The sequence below is a fragment of the Metarhizium acridum genome, assembly GCF_019434415.1.
Source record: "Metarhizium acridum strain ARSEF 324 chromosome Unknown scaffold_1, whole genome shotgun sequence".
NCBI classification, from domain to species: domain Eukaryota; kingdom Fungi; phylum Ascomycota; class Sordariomycetes; order Hypocreales; family Clavicipitaceae; genus Metarhizium; species Metarhizium acridum.
The window spans coordinates 1,408,898-1,421,217 of NW_027094015.1; the positions used below are offsets into that span (position 1 = coordinate 1,408,898).

The 12,320-nt window shown below is 48.9% G+C and overlaps 4 protein-coding genes across 6 annotated transcripts; 2 read left to right on the plus strand and 2 right to left on the minus strand.

Moving 5' to 3' along the window:
- The first annotated feature begins 51 nt into the window (after positions 1–51).
- On the plus strand, positions 52–4,400 carry J3458_000377 (uncharacterized protein). The gene is made up of 5 exons (XM_007811562.2): positions 52–535; positions 634–687; positions 819–1,472; positions 1,539–4,260; positions 4,330–4,400. Exons 1-3 carry the CDS (start codon positions 347–349, stop codon positions 1,437–1,439), a joined length of 864 nt encoding a protein of 287 aa, XP_007809753.1. The 5' UTR covers positions 52–346; the 3' UTR covers positions 1,440–1,472; positions 1,539–4,260; positions 4,330–4,400.
- A 136-nt stretch (positions 4,401–4,536) lies between these two features.
- J3458_000378 (uncharacterized protein) lies at positions 4,537–5,515 on the plus strand. Of its 3 annotated transcripts, none has more exons than XM_066116102.1 (3): positions 4,537–4,747; positions 4,808–4,936; positions 4,996–5,515. In XM_066116102.1, the coding sequence occupies exons 2-3, from the start codon at positions 4,899–4,901 to the stop codon at positions 5,267–5,269; spliced, it is 312 nt and encodes a 103-aa protein (XP_065977984.1). In that variant the 5' UTR covers positions 4,537–4,747; positions 4,808–4,898; the 3' UTR covers positions 5,270–5,515. The 3 variants fall into 3 exon arrangements, with proteins under 3 accessions (XP_065977984.1, XP_065977983.1, XP_065977982.1); XM_066116101.1 differs by having other exon boundaries at positions 4,606–4,747; positions 4,813–4,936; positions 4,996–5,436; XM_066116100.1 differs by lacking the exon at positions 4,537–4,747 and having other exon boundaries at positions 4,786–4,936; positions 4,996–5,436.
- Positions 5,516–6,870: 1,355 nt separating this feature from the next.
- On the minus strand, positions 6,871–7,523 carry J3458_000379 (uncharacterized protein; the record flags this gene model as incomplete). Its single annotated transcript, XM_066116103.1, has 3 exons — positions 6,871–7,095; positions 7,145–7,425; positions 7,490–7,523. The coding sequence occupies 3 exons, from the start codon at positions 7,521–7,523 to the stop codon at positions 6,871–6,873; spliced, it is 540 nt and encodes a 179-aa protein (XP_065977985.1).
- Positions 7,524–9,473: 1,950 nt separating this feature from the next.
- On the minus strand, positions 9,474–12,245 carry NDC80 (kinetochore-associated Ndc80 complex subunit ndc80). The gene is made up of 3 exons (XM_066116104.1): positions 12,038–12,245; positions 10,023–11,947; positions 9,474–9,952 (listed from the first exon to the last, which is right to left on the minus strand). Exons 1-3 carry the CDS (start codon positions 12,080–12,082, stop codon positions 9,751–9,753), a joined length of 2,172 nt encoding a protein of 723 aa, XP_065977986.1. The 5' UTR covers positions 12,083–12,245; the 3' UTR covers positions 9,474–9,750.
- Between the last annotated feature and the right edge of the window lie 75 nt (positions 12,246–12,320).

Below are 12,320 nucleotides of genomic sequence, written 5' to 3' on the forward strand. Positions count from 1 at the left end.
TCTTCTTCTTTTTTTTCCCGCTTGGCTCCACAATATAGGGTTATAATTGAGCGACGAATATCCAACACTATGCAAAAGGATCAACCAACATGTGAACAAGACCAGGGTCAGCTGCATACATACATATGCATACCACTCCGTACCTCTGCACATGTGTACATATGTACGGAGTACCAGACTCTGTATGCACAAGGGACTTGACCAGACATCCCTCCCATTGGTTCGCTTGAGCACCCGCCGCCCTCAATTTGACGTTCCTCCTCGCACGTCTCGCCAACAGCGTCTCTGACCATCACCCATCGCTGTGCCAGCGTCAAAGACTCGCACTACCGCACTACCTACAATAATGCCAATCTGTATCGAGTGTAGGCACCCTGTCAAGACACTATGGACCAAATACTCGGGCGCTGGTGACCAGTCCAGCGGACACAACATTCGCCTAAGCGTCTGCCGCAATTGCGGTTTCTTTTGCGACAAGTATGTCGAGCATGACTTTGTCGTCATCTTCATAGACTTGGTCTTGATCAAGCCGCAGGTAAATATGAGCTTGTTTGCTTGTACCGGCTGCCGCGTCGAGGAGGAGCCGTGATAGTTTGCCACTTGGTGCTAATTGCGATGCGACTCCTTGAACAGGTCTACAGACACCTTCTCCACAACACCTTGATGCGCAATGGCGATCGATTCGATGTATGTACAACCAATTGTCTGTCGACACTGGCCGTGTATACATGAGACATTTCGAGACTTCTCGTTGCGTGCCGACACTGATACTGAACACCTGCTAACAAACACGCCCGCCCGCCTTTGACTTGGAGCAGCCTTCCATCATCCGACTGGGCATCCTATTGCTGCTGTTCGATGTCTACCTGACGTGGGAGCGCATCGAGAAACGGGCCAGTCCAGCCATGTTCCCCGGCCGAGGCAACCTAGGCAACCTGGCCCAGCAGCCCATTGCGGTACAATACCTCTTCTTTTTAATTCTCTGCGCATTATCAACGCTGGCATTCCATCTTATTATTCGATTTCTCACCTGCTCGTCATATTCGCCCTTTAACACACTGGGTATCATGCCGCGATACACACGTCCAAATTCGGTCTCGACAGCACTGCTTTTATCTTCCTACACAAAGCTGTTCCCCATTCTCATGGTTATATGGAAGTATGACATCCCTGCTGCAGCTAGGCCCTTGGGCTGGGCAGTTGTAGCAAATAATATTGAGGCTCTGAGAATTCTATTGGATTGTAAATATTACACGGCTTGTATTCTTGCCATGGCCGGCGCAACCTCGCGGTGGGCTGCGGGACGGTTTGTCCTTGTAGCTGCTGGCCTTGGCCATGTTGATTCCATCAGTGAGAGCAGTGTCGCTGCGGATGGGAGGGCTCTCTGGGCTTTGTTCTTGTTGCTAAGAGACTGGGCTGGTCGGTTGGCCGTGGGTTAACGCTGAAGCGAAGCCGTCTCCAGCAACACTTTGGTTAGTACTCAAACTGAACAAGATTGCCTTGACAATAATACCTGCTCAGGGCCGCTGACTGCTTAGGTGCGCTTGCGTAATACCAGCATCAAGACGGCCCACCAACATGGGGACGGCCCATCAAAATCCCTTTTGACATTTACGTCCAGCGGTTGCATCACTTGCTTGCCAATCAAAGCCGATATACAAGCTGTCCGTCTGAGCAAGGAGGACACCAAGAACATTGGTCTTGCCAACGCCCAATGATGCCGTTGGAAACTCGCCCAGACCGTCATGATTAAGTGCCCGTTGGCAACCATGTCATCCCAAGGTACATTCACACAAGCGGAATGCTCCGAGACTTGTCTTCAGCCCGTCTTTCAGCTGTACGTCGCGACTTTTCTCGTTCATTACTGCATCAGTTTGATCGCCTACCCGTGGAACTCTAGTTTCGGACCTTCAATCCTCTGGACTTCTGCTCCCTCTCCCGAACCTCACGCATATCGCTCAGAGGGAGGTCTACTGTCGAGGCTATTCCAGCACATCAGACGGTCATAGAGCATGCGCCGACACGATTATTCGCCCTAGGCAAGGCCCGCTTACTCAGTTTCCATTCCGCTATATGAACCCGTCAAGTCTTTAATTTTAGTCGATGTGCTTCTTGCTTCAACTTTGGAAGCTTTAATCTTTCTTGTCCACCTGCGAGAGGATATGCCTCAAGTGTCTGCATGAACATGTGGGATTCTGGGATGATCACCCCTGCCATCGCTAAGAAATGTTTTTGCTTAACAGATGAGCAGCTTAGAAATATTCCTATATCATGCAGCATCCCGGGTAGTTATTCGGTGGGAACTCTACCTTCACGCTAAAAACGTACTTGCCGCCTCGTGAGCGTGAAGCAAGCGAAAGAACGAACTATTTCTGGGCACAGGGACACGATGGCAAGTCTCGTTCCTGTTGGCTCAATCTTAAACGGGACTTGCATGTTTGAGCGCTTTCAGGAGGCCCTCTCGGAACCCTGCGGCTATGATTTATCGAGGTCGCCGAAAAAAGCGAGCTTCGGAGATGATAGATTTGCAGGCAGGTGTCTATGCGTCTGACATGCTTGGCGTAGGCTGGACCGGACTTTGGTTGCCTCTGCGAAGGCTGCCATGTCGTACATAGGTATTTACAGACGGTTCAGTACCTACGTCTCCCAAGTCAAAGCCTGCCCTTTATGGCATACATCCGGATCGGACTCTCTTGGAAGACTGTTATTGACTACACTCTCGAGATGGGCTCTCGGAGTATATTAAGCAATGTTATGGCGTACGACGGTTACTTGCACAATGGAGGCCAGAAACATGATGAATCTCGATTTACTTCACCATCTGGGGTTTCATCGTATGAGCATTTTTATCCGATCGGTGTTAGGTAATGCGGGTAGCCCTGGAATCAAGGGATAAACCCCGCGTATGGTGACCTCGTCTAAGACGGCATGAGGCCAGGAGAGGATCTGGACTTGGGCCACCACGACAATATCGACATGAACGGCGTACACGTCACCTCCATCCCCAGCGGTGACAGATTCAGCAATGAGTTGGGTTCCACGACTGGAGTTGCTCCCCAGGAAGAGGCTCAAGGACTATCAGCTGAGCTTGCTGAGGCCCTAACCCTGTTTTGTCGGGTAATGGGCCAAGGACCTCCGTTCGTCTAACGAGCTCCGGTCTCTACAGACCTCCCTGTCTCCAGGAGGGTGAAATATTTCTCATATTCCCCGCTCGCCGTTCATAAATCGAATGGGGTGCATCATGGGATCTCGGTGTGACGGGTTTTATTTTCTTATCAGTGGTGGCTATTTGCCATGCAATGTTGGAGCAGTACGACATGTCGGCGCAGTACTGCGTAACCCTCCTTTTTTTTTCTGTCCGGTTTCAAAGTTGCACTACCTTCACTACCAATCGGACCCATGACGTACTGAGACATACCAACAACATCGTAGCTGAGTAGCTGTTCGAGTGGCTTGGTAGCTGAGATCCATGTATACAGACAGTGACAGCTCATTTGCCCACCAAGTAGTATACACTGACATACTATAGTATATTATAGTGCAGAGCTCGATAGCTGGGTACCTGGCCTGGTTCAACACTCATCATCCCCAAGTGCAGTGTAACGCACCAGCACCAAAGGCGTCTCTTTCTGAGAAGAAGAAGCCTGTCGGCATTTGTCAATTATGTTGGTCAGCTGGTCTAATGAGTGTGATGGGTACTGCAAGGATGGTGAAAGTCGGCGACAACGTCCACAAAAATGTTTGGGACGGCCAAAGCCACATTAAACCCACGACTATAAGGCTCGCGACAAGAACAGCAATGACGAGTAAAGTAGCACTTGAGTCTTGGTGCCATGGATCCATCGACCTTTGGAGCTTTATGCATCTTGCTTAATGGGGAGACCGGACGGGGCGACTCAGCTAGTTAAGGATTGGGACGATTCGGAGCCAGGCTCAACGGCAATAGTCTTGAAATAGCAATCTCGTATCCTCGGCTGTCGATTACAGGGGTGATCGTATTTCACGCCACCCTTGCAAACCAGTCCGAAATATAGAACTGGAAACATAAATAAACCGGCGAGTTCCTCTAACTCTGCCCGTCCCGTCTTCCAAGCAGTTGCAGAATCCAACATCATTGCTGTGGTATTTGTATCATCATACGAACATATCTGTTCCCTATTTTATTAACAGGTCTATCACCAGCACACAACTGGTACAGAAAATGCCGAGTGAGGCCATCGATGGTTATATTCTCGGTAGGGGTGTTGCCCACTCCGTAAGGTAATCGCCATGTCTTAGATCAATATCATCCACCAGCTTGAATGACGCTAAATTTGTTGATGAACAAAGGTTAGATGCACAGCATTTCCTTTGGAGACTACATCAAGGCTACTTGCTCCACCCACACATAAAGCTTACAGAAGGAATGAGCGTTGCAGACATCGGGACAGGAACAGGGTGGGATATTCTCCATAACCATGGTTATATTCGAGCATCACACTGACATATAAGCGTAGGCTTTGGCTTCTGGATCTTGCTCGAGAAGTTCCCAGCTCAGTCACTCTTCATGGATATGATATATCCGACAGACAGTTTCCCTCTCCACAGATGCTGCCCCAGAATGTCTCGCTCAAGCAACTAGATTCCCTGGGAGACGTCCCCACTGAATTGGAAGGACGATACGACGTCGTTCACCTGCGAATGTGGAGTAGCAATTTGTCGTCGAAAGAGGTCGATCTGTTGATCCATAACCTCTCCAAGATGCTAAGTATAGACGTCCAATACACAATAATTGAGGACTTCAGAGTCGCTAACAGGTTGGAATGAGTTTAGAACCTGCAGGCTTCATCCAATGGGAGGACGCAGATCTCTGTAACCAGGTAATTGGGACGAAACAGGTAGAAGAATTTGATCAGCAGATGAAGGAGCTTTTCAAGCTTGCGGGGAGAGATTACAGGTACTTGCAAATGTCCACATTCCTCGATTGCCCTTGATTCTTACATTCCCACGCGATAGTTGGATACAAAACTTGCCTTCTTCGCTTCAAAGACATCAGTTCAAGATTATAGACCACAGAAACGCTTCTTTTGCAGATGACCTGGTCCATCTATGCACAAACACATATCTCACAGCAATCGGCGAAATCATAGAAGGCATCAAAAGAACGGCTAGCGGCCCCTTGTGTTCAATGATTCAGAAAGCCGAGAGCTCGCTTAGTTTGCTTCTGAGCCAGAACAATGGAGCAGTGTACAACTGGGGGCCCTTCTCAACATTGGCGCAAAGGAGCTAAATAACGGTTATCTTATAGGAAGGGAAAAGAAGATGGTATTCCCGGCTAGCTCCTCCTGACTACCCGGTGACCCGTGTTTGGGTAGAGTGAGTTCCTGTAATATCCTACAAGGAACGAAGTAATAGCCTCACTTGTACAGTTATAATATATCTTTACCATTACACGCGCATAAACAATTTGTTCCACCTAGTGGAAGTCGCTGACATGGTGACTACCATCAATCAAACATGTATAGTTGGAACGCTGGATACCACACCACGAAGATTAAAGTGAAGTTTAGCAGAGATTTTCCCCTCGACGCTACCGAAAGCTTAATGGGATTCATAGCGGTGTTGGAGCATATCGAGGATCCAATCGATACAAACTTTACACAAAGGAGGTCCAAGATTTCTTGAATAAATTGGGCTCAACAAGACCAAATACACTTATATATTGGAGATGAAGCGTAGATGCGGGAAAGAGCCTGGGCAGAGCATGTCCAGAAGTCAAGGCCAAGCAATACATCCAGTAAAATTACTAGGATGTAATTCAACGGATGAAAACAGAAGAGTATCACTGAGAGCCATTTCTCACAAGAACAACTTCCGAAAAAGCGAAATGGAAACAACCGCAGCTGAACCTTCTAGGGCTTGAGTAGAGCGGCCCACGCAATACAATCAAACAGCCCAAGCAAACCCAAACAAATAGCACCATCAAGTAGAAAATTATTTCACATCACACAGAAGAACTGCTAGACCACATTAGCCCCAAGCTCACAGTGCACAGCTGTGGTTTTGCGAGAATGACATGAAAGAAACAGGTTCGGCGGCCTCGGCCGTGGGAAAGTAGACTCATAAATGCTCTGAAACTCAAAACTACGTGGATGAGCGGCGTATGAGACCGTGCTGATGGCTTTCGCAAAGAAGCGAGCTTTGCACGTACTTGGACTCATTATGCCTCATCTGCCACCATACTTTATGCTGCCTCCGCATGAAGCATAATCTGGCGTGATGGATAGTGGCAGATGAAGGAGAAATGCACTAATCTCTCTCCCATGTTACAGAAAAGAGGACATGTTCAACGGGACGCTCACTTTAGCGACTATCGAACGAGGAGAATTGACGTACTTGAAGCGAAAGGGGGAAGCTGGCAAAGTAGGTTTGCCAAGAGAGTTTCTGTCACATTTTATTACTAATTTGGTATTAATATTAATAGTTTTTTTTTTTTTTTTTTTTTTTTTTTTTTTTTTTTTGAGTTTTTAAAGTTTTCAAGAGTTTTTTTCTTCTTGCCTTTTTCTCCCATCAAATGCCGTCAAGACCTACTAGTCGCTAACACGCCTTTTTAAAACAAATTTTCCAAGTCGTCTCTCCGTACAACATGTCAAAACATACCCGAACGTCGAGGTATATTACACCAGTTATTAACTTGCTCACTGCCGTCTGAAACTCTCGCAACTATCCATCTGCTAACTAAGAGACGTCTTTCAGGTTTTAAAAGGACCAATGCAAAGTTGCGCTCGTAACCCACGGTTCACAGATAGCGGGCCATGAAAAGGGGAGTTTGGACTCCTCCATGGGTGTCCTTTTAGTCCGTTCCATGAGTTCAACGTTGTTGAAGAGGGTTTAGAACTTTGGGGGCTCAGCAGGAGCAGCGCTGGCGGTTGGAGCGGCCTGTGCAGGGGCAGTCTGCGAAGCGTTTTGATTCTTGGCATCTTGAAAGGCTTTCTTCTTCTCATCTCGCTGCTTCCTGAGATCCTCAGGAATGGCGGCGTCGGCCGCGTCCTTGGCGTCCTGCATGCTCTTCCTGGCCTCGTCTACCTTCTTCTTGGCATCCTCGGGAATGGCAGCCTTGGCCGCGTCGCTGGCGTCCCTTCAGGTTCTTCTTGGCTTCCTCTACCTTGTTCTTGGCGTCCTCAGGAATAGCGGCCCTTGCCGCGTCATTGGCGTCCTTCAGGTTCTTCCTGGCTTCCTGTACCTTGTTCTTGGCATCCTCAGGAATGGCGGCGTTGGCCGCCTGGTTGGCGGCCTTCATTTCCTTCCTGGCTTCCGCTATCTTGCTGTCCTCGCGCTTGTCAAAGTCCATCAGGGGCGCGGATCGACCGGCAAGGTCGAACTCGCCGACGTCGTCGACCGCGCGACGCTCATTGTAAGTAGTTGCCGCCAGGGCAGACGCACTCACTATTTCGGGGGAAGTCAGCAGACAGAAAATGTGGGATACGGTAGGACCAAGTCAGAAACATACGAGCAATAAGAGCCAAGTTGTAGATGCGAACCATTGTGAAACGTGTCGAGGGTTGTTCGAGGGTCTTTGAGTATAGAAGATGCTTGTTGTATAAGGGGTATTTCTTGTCGTATGGTATAGACCGGCTATACTTTGCTGATGTCGAAAGATGGAGAGAAAAGGCTGTTGAGATGGATAGTGTTGACAGACGTGGGAGGATGCTGGGGGCGTTTTGTATTAAATGACGCCGGACGGAAGCTTTGGATAATACCGAGTCTACGTAGCTCGGCAGGTATTCTTGACAGGCATCTCGCCTCATGCCAGAGTGTTTGGGGTCGTTGGCACCGTTACAAGTTTGGTATCACGATGGGCTCCGCCTCATTCGTGCCCATGGATCGCGTCGCACGTGGTTCAAGCAACCTGGATGGGTCTGAGTCGGGACATTTGAAGTTGAAAAACACCCTCAAACCCTACCGTACTGGTCTGTTAGTTGCAGGAAACTAGGCGAATCCGGAAGTCCTTGACCCCCGGGAAAGATGAGCCGCCGCGTATCAACGTCGATCTACAAACGCGCCTCACGATATAAGGTTTGACAAAGGAGGCGTCTACACTTGACCAGTGAGACTGCTATCGATTATGCAGTTCCTTCTGGCACTGACTCGGCCTTGGCATCTTCATGCAGTTCCGCTTTGCCCCGGGTATCTGTCCTTGATTCGAGACTTGACATCCACGGGGCGCACCTAGTTTACTCTTGTACCTTGGGGGAACAGGACAACGGCAAGATCCTGCATGGATAGTGCCGTGGTACTTGAAAAAAGAAGATGCGTGGATCTTGTAGACGTCCGAAAGACCCTTGCCACGAAACTTCGTCGTAAAGCGCGCATGGCGGTTACAGCCTAGTTTTGAAGCTCACCTGCCAATCTGAAAGTGATGGACGCATATGACGCTATTAATATATGATCGCCGGACGGAGCCCTGCGCTTGGCAAGGAAACACAAGTGCTGAATCGTCTGATGGCACTTTGAACCGCGTCCGCGAAGCCGAAACATATCCCCAGTCTGCTGAAACCTATCGTCCCCAAGACTGCGCTTTATTAAGAAGCAGGCTCAGCTCGCTCAATAGCCCACGGAGAAACGTGCCAGTCAATAAGCTCGAGTCAGTTGATACCACACATGAAACGCCGTTTGGGCTGACTGTGACGTCGCAGAAGGGTATATACAAATGTGGTTCCAAAAAGCCGATACAAGCTGTCAGCCAGTCATCTTCTTTTTGTCTTTTTTTGGAGAGGCATCATTTACCATTATTGTACGTAAACCTTCGCTTTATCTGATGTGTAGCAGGCCTTCGATTGTGTAGATGCAGCCCTTCCAAGCAGAGAGTCCAATAGGCTCAGACACATTGCCTCCTGTTGTAACCAGGGCCGAGTAGTCCAAAATGTTCCAGGTTCAGCGTGGCAGAATCCCTCATAGGGGGAACTGCAGGATGAGGTTTAGGGGGAATCGGAAGAACATCTGATTCACGGCCTATGTTGGGACACGGTATGTTGCTCGACTTGTCGAAACATGGCTTTTGGAACCCCCATTGTCGTTGGTTGAGTTGCCAGCACACGTCCACAGAAATTAATCCTACTGGGTGGACAGAATTTTCAACCCGTGGCATGCTGCCAAGCACAATCTATTCCCCAACCGAAAATACCGGGCGGTAAGATGCTGTGGAGAGCCAAGACCCGGGGATATCGAGTAACAGACTCGGCCGATCGTGGTCAAGCAATAATGTTAACCAAATATGAGCGAGCGGTGTTCATATCGTTCCGAGATGTACCTTGGTACAGAGAGGACCATGTATATACATGTCCCCATTATCTGGACAGAGCTGTTTCAAAATGCAAACTCGTGTATATGTAAAACGTTGAGGCGACTGATGCTTACGTCTTGCTCGAGTCAAGTAAATATCTGCGGCGCCATCGGGCTTGCCATCACAAAGGAAGACTTACACAAAGCTCCCGGTTGACTAATAAGCGTTGAGAGCACAGCATCTGGTCTACAGTATGGCAAGTTGAAGCATGTCGACTAGAATTACGCTTTTCGAATCACCAATTGTGTCCAACTGAATCAAGTGGTATCTATTTCAGCCGCGCCGTGAATGCCAGCCAACCCAACGCCCTCTTAGAAGCCAAGCCCAAAAATACCTTCAAATGCATGCCTGCTATATCCATAGAATTACCTCCTCTTTTCGTCAAATTCGTATCAATGGGATAGATGCGTCAAATCCAGGTCTTCTCCTCACAAATCCATGCCTCGGGTGTCATCCTTGTTATCATCGACCCCGAGTTCCTTCTCCAGTTCATCTGCCACAAATCCCTCGTAGTCATCCAAATTCTTCTGGATATGTATCTTGAACTTGATTACATCATTTAGCATGCGATCAATTTCCGTGTGCAGCTCCTCGCGCAAAGAGTTTGCCCTCAAGACAAGCTGCTCGTACCTAAAAGCCAATGCTGTTAGTTTCCCCAAGTCCAATAGTCCTTGTGCTTGTGCAGGCCAGGTGGGCGTACTCAATAGTTGTGTTGATTTCGCGTTGTTCCAGGAGCTGGACAGATTCTGAGAGTCCAGCTCGCATTCTGGACAATTCCTTCTCCATCTTCTCAATCTGTGCATCTGAACCCATTTTCTGGGCCGTAGTCACCTCTCTCGTCTTTTCATATTCTTCCTCGGCCGCTCGTACACGGTGTTCCAGCGCTTCGACTTCGTTACGCTTGTCTTCAATGGCTTCCTTGATACCGTCCAGCAAGTCATGATCTTTCATCATGTCCTCCATGGCCGCACTCCGTCTATCAGAAATTTCCTTCCGTAGCATCAGGAAGTTGCTTCGAATTTGGCCCCGAAGATCGAGGTTAAGAATGTGGCCGGGTTGGTATCCTGTTGTTGCATCGGCTAATAGACGTTCAGCCGATGGCGCCATGTTACGAGACGCGTTGAGGTTGGTGGACGTAAAATCCGAGCTGTCGCTGATGGTGAGTTGCAGTTCATAATCTCGGCCCCTGGCATTTGCCGCTGTGGCCGGGATCACGGCAATTTGATAAGCAAGAGTGTTGTACTTGTCTACCATGCGCTCAAGTTCTTCGAGTTTCTGGCCAGCTTCTGACTCTTTCTCTGCAACCTTCTTCTTGATGTCATCGAGCCTCTGGCTAGCAGTTTCGATGCCCTTCTGCAGGCGCTCACGCTCAGAGTTCATGCGGTCAATATCCTGCATGCTAATACCCTGTGCATCAACTGCCCTCTGAAGGCTTCTTCGTTCATCTTCCACTTCTCTCAATTCTTCCACTACTTTGTCCAGTTCTTCATGTAGAACTTGAATGCGATGCTCGTACTTCTCGGATCGCTGTAGAGCCAAGTTGTTATACTCTTCAAATTTAATCTTGTCCTCCTCCATGATTTTGAAATGATCATCTAGTACGGCTGGGTCAGGTGTTGCCTTTTCCAGGTCCTCAATTTCTTTCCGTAGTCTCGCGTTCTCAGCCTCAAGCATTTCAAGTTCCGAAACATATTTGGCGTTTGAATCCTCGAAAGCTCTGGCCATGGCGTCGATGTGTGGTGCAAGAATCCTTTCGGCATCGTCATCGCCCGTATCGTCGTCCATAGCGAGCCAGTCCTTGTACGCCGTGCTCAAAAAGTCAAAAATAATGTGGTCGTCGCTAACATCCACACCAGCCTCCAAGCAAGCATCAGCATACTTGTTGGCAGCATAGCCCTCCAACATTTGCACCAGCTGCATCATCCAATACAAGAGACCCAAAAAAGTGCTCCAATTTTGACCACCAACAGCAGCTAGCTGGCTTTTGGTAATGCTCCTCTCGAATGGATACCTAAGCTGTTTCAAGATGGGCGGGACTTCCTGGTCAATGTTTTTCAAAAACCTATGGCCGGGGTCAATGCGATGGTATAGCCACTGAAACATGTAATTGAAGTCCTTTTGTGTTGGGGACTTCATGACATTTGGTGACAAGGTATGGCTCATTTGCATTTCGAAATCGTTCTGTGCCATGTACTCCATCAATTCTTGACCCATCCTCATTTGGAAAGATCTATCCTTCAGAGGGCGAGGGTCCTTTGGCACACCAGCAGGCTGTAGCGTCGTTTGGAAGAAGCCTTGATGACTATTCACGCCTCCCACCGTCGACTGCCTTGGCCTGTAGATACTGCTTCGCCTCTCTGCTTCAGAGGATTGTCTCGTCATTCCTGGAGTTTGAAGGACATTTTTAGGCTGGAATGAGGATCGCTTGACTGATGACGGGCCAATATCTGCAAGATTTGCACCTGAAGATGTGCGTTGGAACATGGGCTGGCTTGGCCTCGACATGGCGAGGGATTGCCTAGATCCCGATACCGATCGTACATGGCCATTGTTATTCGAGTTGGTCCGTTTCATGGTTGAGCCTGGGGGTGGAAGTCCGGTGTTCGTCCCTATGCCTCCAAGTGTCTGCGCCGCAAGTCAGTACATGTGCGATCTTGATGCGACAAGTCTCATTTCCAATGCAACGGAGCGATATGCTATACATTGTCAACCTACCTCTCTCGGCCTGCGGACACTCCAGAAACCCGTGTCCTGGGACATGATGCAGAGGCGCAGCGGAATGCTTCGTGGGAAAAATCGAGACAGGGTCCTTTGCTTTGTGCGGTAACTAGGAGAGTGCTGAAATCAATTTACTATGTCGAAAAAGTAAGGGAAGCAAATGCGACGGATGCTTCGATACAACCAACGACGGCGGTGGTGCGGGTCGCCAAGTCTGTTGCTCCGAAGGAAAGTAAACAAACCACGCCTGTTGTACACAGATTGGGCACGACCCCACTTG